The sequence below is a fragment of the Colias eurytheme genome, chromosome 8 (genome assembly GCF_061535395.1).
Source record: "Colias eurytheme isolate Ceu_HAF_F1 chromosome 8, ilColEury1 Martin Lab GWU primary, whole genome shotgun sequence".
Taxonomy (NCBI): Eukaryota; Metazoa; Arthropoda; class Insecta; order Lepidoptera; family Pieridae; genus Colias; species Colias eurytheme.
The window spans coordinates 5,356,987-5,365,145 of NC_142987.1; the positions used below are offsets into that span (position 1 = coordinate 5,356,987).

General features: G+C 32.0%; 2 protein-coding genes and 1 long non-coding RNA gene across 3 annotated transcripts; 1 reads left to right on the plus strand and 2 right to left on the minus strand.

Moving 5' to 3' along the window:
* The first annotated feature begins 369 nt into the window (after positions 1 to 369).
* nbs (nibrin) lies at positions 370 to 2,464 on the plus strand. The gene has a single exon (XM_090104595.1). The coding sequence runs from the start codon at positions 592 to 594 to the stop codon at positions 2,389 to 2,391; it is 1,800 nt and encodes a 599-aa protein (XP_089960721.1). The 5' UTR covers positions 370 to 591; the 3' UTR covers positions 2,392 to 2,464.
* Positions 2,415 to 5,749, minus strand: LOC149906482 (ribosomal L1 domain-containing protein CG13096). Its single transcript, XM_090104597.1, has 5 exons — positions 5,241 to 5,749; positions 4,758 to 4,896; positions 4,201 to 4,624; positions 2,979 to 3,153; positions 2,415 to 2,533 (listed from the first exon to the last, which is right to left on the minus strand). Exons 1-5 carry the CDS (start codon positions 5,606 to 5,608, stop codon positions 2,476 to 2,478), a joined length of 1,164 nt encoding a protein of 387 aa, XP_089960723.1. The 5' UTR covers positions 5,609 to 5,749; the 3' UTR covers positions 2,415 to 2,475.
* A 1,051-nt stretch (positions 5,750 to 6,800) lies between these two features.
* Positions 6,801 to 7,657, minus strand: LOC149906483 (uncharacterized). The gene is made up of 2 exons (XR_016456999.1): positions 7,313 to 7,657; positions 6,801 to 7,045 (listed from the first exon to the last, which is right to left on the minus strand). It is a non-coding gene; the product is annotated as an uncharacterized LOC149906483 (long non-coding RNA).
* Positions 7,658 to 8,159: the final 502 nt, after the last annotated feature.

The window sequence follows — 8,159 nt, forward strand, 5'->3', positions numbered from 1 at the left end:
TCACCTTTTAATTCCCAAAAATACCGATTAATAATAATTATAAAAAATACGCCATAATTTAAGTTTTTGTTATATTCTCGGTTGATAGATAATTTAAATAAAAAATTAAAATTAAGAGTCGAAAAAAATATGCTTTTGCCATTAGCTACGGGTAAAATTAAGGTTCAAATGGATATGAATATCTTAAATAGTATGATATGTGGTAGGAAAGATATCGTTTCTTAATTTAGGACAGTGTAATCAGAAACTTCCTGAGTCAGAGATGTTCTTTTTCTGAAATTGCCAATTCAGAAAAGTCAAACAGCGTCTTAAGATTGCGACTGAAGGACTTGTATCCATGGTTATGAATAAATTATTAAAAAAAAAACAAACAGCGTCTATGTCTGACGTGAGACATCTGTCATTTGTAATTGGTACTTGATTTGTTGCATTTTGGAAAACAAATTGAATTTACAATATGTATAAAAATTCTACCAACACATATACATTATAGTGCTTTCTTTCTTGCTATCTAATAATAGAATAGTTATAATATCGATTCTTTATTTTCATACTTACCAAAACGTTCACCGAGACCGATCACACAACAAAATGTGGTTCTTAACTTCCGAACATGATGAACGAGTTATTTATGTGCTTGAGGATAAAAAAATTATCATTGGCAGAAGCGTCGATGCACAGAACTGTAATTTTGCAGTACCCGATGATCCTTCATTAAGTAGAAAACACGCAACGTTATCACTATCTGGTAACGATCTCGTTTTACAAGATTCAGGATCTAAATACGGAACTTACCTGAATTCTGAAAAGTTGGAAGGTGATGTTATTAATAAACTAAGCTCTGGTGATATTGTAAAATTTGGGAAAATGAATTGTGTGTGGAAAGTTAATAAATTAAATTTTGTGACTTGTACTTCCACAATTAAGGGAGAAATCCTTCAAGCATTGAAAATGAACTGGAATAAGCTAGGCGTCAGTTTCAAATCTGAATGGGATGATTCGTGTTCTCACCTAACAATGCCTGCCATTACTTTAACTATTAAAGTAGTGCTTGCATTGGTACAAGGTTCATCTATTGTTACACCAGAATTTTGGACCAAATGTATTGAAGCTATCAACAATAACTCTACACTCCCAAGCTCAAATGATTTTGTTCCCCAAGTAGTGGAATCTACACTCAATAAGGAAGCTGTGTCATTTCTTCCTGATGAGAAAAGAAAATTATTATTTTGTGGAAAAAAATTTATATTTTTTTCAAAGAGGCAATTAGAAATGTATAAATTGGTTCTCAAAAAGAGCTCTGCTACACCTTTATTATTAAGTGAAAGTAAAATGACCAAGTCTGCTCTTTGTGAGCAAAATGTAATTGTTATTCAGTACAATATAACAACCACTTCTCAAGAGTCTCAAGCTCAAAAAGATCAGATAAATGATATAGTCAATTACTTGAAATCAAATAAAAAAAGAGTTATAGCTGATGCTGAAATTGGACTAGCAGTACTTTATTGTTCAACGAACAAATACTGTAATCCTGATTTCAATTTTTCTTCTGAAGTTATTAAGCAAGTGGGTCCTGCTACGAAAAACAATAAAATATTAGCCCAGGAATCTCAAGAGCCGACACAGAAGTTGCATGAGAAGGAAAATGTTGTTATCAATGAAAGCTTACATACTAAAAATGAGATAAATCATGGAACAGAGATAGATTATGTGTCAAAAGGCAAAAGAAAATTAGAGGATGATGAAGACAATCATGTTGATAAGAAAAAAGTCACAGATAATGTATTTAGTTCTAACAAAAAACGTGTTGCTGATGAAGAATTAAACCATAATAGCAAAAAAATTGCACTAGGCAACTCAGCAGATGATGATGATATGTTTAACTTTGTTTCAACAAAAATAAATGAAAATGACAATAGTAACGACACAACTAAGAAATTAAACTTATCTAAACCATCCAAAAGGAAATTGGTAACTGAAGACAATGATGAAGATGATTTATTTAATTTTGTTAATAGCAAGAAACCTTGTGCTGAGAAGTCTGACTTTAGCACAACCAATGATGATTCTGATGAACCTCAAATAAAGACAATTCATGAAAAAAAACAGGATAATATTGATTTGGAAAAATTAAGAGGATCAAAGTTGCAAGAATTAATGGCAGCCAATGCAAGTAAGGTGGTAACAAGAAATATAAAGAAAGAAGACCTATCAGATCTTGATGAAAAATTCAGTAGTATTGATATAGGTTCTACAACAATTGTTATTAGACATGATTTAATTGTTAAAAGAGAACCATTGGAAATAAAAGCTGCTGATGGAAGCATAAAAAATTTCAAAAAGTTCAAAAAAGTATGGCCTGTTAAAATGCAAATCTCTGTCATATCTTAAATTTATCAAAGGTTTTTAAATAATAAAAAATATAAGTGTCAGCATTTATTATGTTACAATAAATTGTATATAAAAAAAATTGTTTTATTCATCTTCACTTAAGTCGTCTAATTTTTCATCCTCTTCATCATCTTCCATTTCTCTGTAAGAAAAAGTATTGTGTTAATTATTAAATTATAATATTTTTATTCTCTTCTAAATACAATAAAGAATAAATATGTACATCATTATCAACATGATAAAAATATATTATATTACACAAATATGTTACAACTTACATGTCAATAAAAAATCACTTTGCTTACGTTCATATGAGATTCAGATGAGGTCTTAAGTTTGTATGTATTTGAAATAGAAGCAATAATTATTCTTTAATAAATCCATACTAATATTATAAATGCGAAAGTAACTCTGTCTGTCTGTCTGTTACTCAATCATGCCTAAACTACTGAACCAATTTGCATGAAATTTGGTATGGAGATATTTTGATACCCGAGAAAGGACATAGGCTACCTTTTATTGCGAAATATGTACCACGGGCGAAGCCGGGGCGGACTACTAGTTGATAATATAAAACAAATACATACTCTTCACTGTCTCTCTGTTCTGCATCTGCTTCTGGAACTTTTTTGACATGTACTGTGCCATCTGGTCCAACCTTTACCCTGCTTCCAAGTATAGTAGAAAGCTCATCTTCATAGAATTTATATTCTTTAGGTTGACTTCTCTTTATCTTTGGAGCAGAAATCAAATTTGATGATCCTGAAAAAGGAATAAGAAATCTGAATATATATTATATAACGGGTGATTTTTTAAGAGGTATAGGATTTGATTTTCAAAAAAAACACAAAAAACTTGAAAATGTTGATGTAATCTATAATGGAATTGATAAAACGATCAATATAATTTAATGTTTGAAGATGATTTCATGCAAATGATGGCCACGGCTCCGGTTTAGATGGCCCATTCGCATTTCGGCACACTCTCTACAACATATCGGCCGGTATATCACGAATACTTAAATGCTTCAATATTGGCTACCAGTGCGTCAATCGTTGCTGGTTTATCCCTGTAGGCATAAGAAATAGTCCAAAGACGTTTGATCACGCGATCTAGGCGGCCAATCGACGGGCCCAAAACGTGAGATAAACTGTTCGCCGAAGACGGCTCTCAATTGGGCTATTGTTTCGCGTGCCGTGTGGCATGTGGCACCGTCTTTTTGAAACCACGTGTGAGGCATGTCCAATTCTTCCATTTTGGGCAAAAAAAAAATAAAATCGCCAATCGATGAAGTGCATCGCGCACTTCTTAACCGACTTCACACTCTCTTAACCGAGCATGCATTTTGATAGTAAAATTCAATAATTTGCAAGCGTTGTTCGTTCGTAAGTCGATTCATGGTTAAATTATAGACCAAACTGAACAAGTTTGATAAAGACACAAGACACGATTCACGCGTGATCTATCAAAAACAGTATTGCCAAAAAGAAACCAGCAAAAAATCACCCTTTATAAATCTCATGTCACAATGTTTGTCCTCAATGGACTCCTAAACCACTTAACCGATTATAATAAAATTCACACACCATGTGCAGTTCGATCCAACTTGAGAGATAGGATAGTTTAAGCATGTAGGTACCACGGGCGAAGCCGGGGCGGACCGCTAGTATTCTATATATTCAAGTAAATTAAAGAATACAAGATAATCACCACTAGGATATTTTTCAATGTATGGGGATGATCTAGAAGGTTGGCATTGGTATCAAAATAATCTAACACCACATAAATAAAATAGCAAATTGTACTTACGTAGCGTCATGTACAAAGGCAGAGACAATGAAAGTGGCAACTTTATGCAAAGAGATCTAATGTTTGTTTCTCCACCAGGATATTTTTCAGCAAATTGTTTTATCACAGCAAGCACATTTTCCCTTATTTGTTCTGCGGGCATTGCTGTATGTCCCACAACTATTGTTGAGATGGGTCCTTCACTCAAACGCAACACAGCAGTGCGCAAGCCAACATCAATGCCTTTTTTTATATCTTTATCATTTAGTTTTACTGGAATCAACATGTTGTGTTTCTTGAAAAACATTGTTCCAAGCAGATGTGATACATGATTTAGGACTCTTGTGTCAACCATTATAAAGTCATGCTGTGTCATAAGTCTTCTGCGTAATTCAAATTGATCATATTCAACTCTTAACTGTCTCATTGGTAAAATTGTTTTGACCTGAAACATAACAACAACGAATATTCAAAATTGTAACTAATTTATTAAGATGTGCTGCTTAAATTTTATTGAATTAGTATGAATTAAAAGCCTAAAAATGTTTGAACAACTAAAAATAAAATAAATAACTTACACTGGTTACTCCTGCTTTTCTTAGTATATCTTCCCAATGTTCAATTGTTGGTTCATGATCCACTTTCTTGCCTTTTTTAAGGTCGGGTGTTATTAAACATACTTCACCTGACGAAGCAACTGTACTATGTGGTAGAGTACTGTAATAATATTAAAACCTCAGAATGCAAAATCAATATTCAAAATATAATAATGAATAATATATAAGGTTATATTTTTTGTATATTTCTTATAATCTCCACATTGATTATGATCCATAGTGGAGATAATAAATGGTTTGATCTGCTAGAATATAAGATGACAACTTCTTACCAAGTTAGAGAGAAAATTTATCAGCGAAACAGAAACTATGTCCATTTGTAGGTATAATAGGAAGAGATATTTAATAATATAAAGCGACGGTATAATAGGAAGAGATATTTAATAATATAAGATGGTTTGTAGAAATATACAAGATTCTTGTAAAAAATCAAAGCACACTTACAATTTGATGTTTCCTTTTTCATTCTGAATTTTAATGCAACGGATTTGCAAAAATATTGGGCTTTCATCGCCAAAAATTACATTCTTAGTATTATAATGTTCTGTTAACTTTTGCAGGGCATTTAAACATGAGTCCACAATAACTGCGGTTACACCTTTTGAAGGATATACATATTTAACTTTTTTCTTTTTCAAAATAATTGGTTTAGCTTGAATATTTTTTCCATTTTCCTTTTGTTCTGATTTCTCAAGTGGAAGATTAATAACACTCTTAGAATTCTTCTTGATTTTTTTAGACGTGTCTTTTATTATTTCTTTCTTTATTTTTTCTTTTTTAGGATTTTTACTCAAGTTTTTGATCGCTACCATTTTATAATACTACAAATATTTCACAATGTATAGGATAATAACTGTATTTTATTTATGTTATTTTTTTGTAGGTTAGATTTCTGAATATCACGCGAACACCACAGGCGAACACAGGAATTCAAAACACTTCAAAAATTAAAAATGTGCTTATGACACTTGACAGTTGACAGTGACGTAAGTAGTGAGGCATAAATGTTTTTTTAGGCCCGAGCCTAGGCCTTACAAAAAAATAACAGACCACCAGACAGACTTGAAAAACGAGCTTGTTACAAAATTATCCTGTGCCTGATATTGCTATATAATTTAATAAGGGCTGATTTTTCAATCATTGGTTAATACATTCGTTGAATAACGTAACGTACTAAACTACCATTTCAAAAATGTATTCTTTGGCCGTATTTGACAGTTTACGGGTGACATTTTAATATTATCGTGCAATACTTTATTGGGCGGATAAGTTTTAACCATGGAAAGATGTAGGTAACCGACAACCTCGGAGCAATTAACAAGCCTGGAGAAGTAACAATTAATTGAACGTTTCTTATATAGTGGCTCTCTTTTATTCAATACCCTAATTAATGCGATAGAAAGAGACAACACACTGTTATCTGCTTGGCATTCAAATCCACATGTAGCCACTTTTTGTTCTAAAAAGGTAGTGCTTGCCTTTACTTTATCGAATACTAAAATATCGATAAATAAAAAAATTAAGTTATAAAATTGCTTGAAGATAATTTAAGATTCGTTTAATTTGGAATTATTCATTTACGATGCGTATTGACTGCCTTGCATTGTATGGTAGTGGTATTTATAAAAAAATATTATTAGGTATTTCGGTTTAGGTTGTGTTTATGGTTTCGTAAAAAGGTACGTATTTTTTCCTGTTTTCATAGATTCATTCATAGAATTATACGGAACCCTTCGCGCGCGAATCTGACTTCCACCTAGTTGATCTTTTTACAAATCAATAGTCGTATCCTACTAATATTATAAAAGCAAAAATGTATAAGACTGGACATATTTTGATACTCTTTCACGTAAAAACTACTGAATGAGTTTTTATGGAACTTTACAATTATATAGTTTAAACATCAGAATAACATATAAGCTACAATTTACCACAGGAAAATAACTCATTCCCACAGGAAAAAATTGGTACAAGTTTAAAATAAATTGCTTCAAATAAAACAAATAAACATTTATTTTTTTAACAACATTTTATTTCGATACTTAATTACCAAATTACAATATTTATTATTTAAAATAGATGCCACCTTAAACTTGTGGCACAGCATCTCTGCAAAGCACTTTACTTTTCTTCCCGTCTGATTCGAAATGATTTGAACAAGGCCGAGAATGTTTTGAAGGCTTCCAATTTTTCCTGTGCTACTTATAGCTTTAACTCAAACATCTTTTAATTGTTCTCAAGCCAGAAACCTGCAAATAACAATAAAATCCATACTTAAATACCTTTTTTTTCTCCTAACCTAAAGCAGTCATTATCAATGATGTACTTCGTTCCTACTCAAGTATCGATAATTGCACAACACTATGGAAGTTATATTTTGCATTTTTTCTAAAAACTAAGCTGATTATGATTTCATTTCAATGATTACGGTTAGATAAAACATAGATGATTAAAAAAATAAGGTAAATTAACTTATTTATCATACAATTAACAAAAAAATTGATCAAAACACTAACCTGTGAAATGACAAATTTCTATCTTCGTCCGATTTCACATTACTACGGCTTTTACAGCCGTAAGCAACACAAGCCATGTTATCTTTAGTCAATTGTCTTTTCATAAAATAACAAATTAAACTAAAACACTCGTTTTTCACTTCAAAAATAATAATTAAAATCACCATGCGTCCGTGACCAGACTGGTCACTGAAACAAATTGACATGGGCACATGTCATTTCAAACTGTCGAACTGACATATATCTGTCCTCTTTTTTCGCATGACATTTTGCCATAAGCCAAAAAGGCCAAACTAGTGCTATATTGTTCAATTAATTGTTACTTCTCCAGGCTTGATAATTGCTCCGAGCCGACAACCGTAAAAATGTCACACCGTCAGATTATAGTCAATCCGCAAGATTCACATACATATTGCATTAAAATAGACGCATTGTTTAAATTAAGATTATAATGTAATGAAAATGGGACTGAAATTTTAATAAAATAAAATTGATTTGTTTATCATACATTGTTGAATAATACAGTTATAAGCACAATAAGCGGTGTTTGTCACTAAGGTTTGTCATAATATAGCCTTATTTCTTACGCCCTTGAGGGTTAGACCGCGTTTCCATCTGCAAGAAAACTTTCGCAAGAAATGTCCGACAGTCTGTCTAACAGCAGCTTGTCTACTTGCAGGTGGAAACCCAGACTAGGCCGCTGTTCCACCGGCAGTAGACTTGCAAGTTGCTGTCAGACAGACTGTTGGACATTTCTTGCGGAAGTTTTCTTGCAGATGGAAACACGGCCTTATAAGTAATATAAGTCATAAATTATTTAAATATTTTCAACCGATACATAATTCGA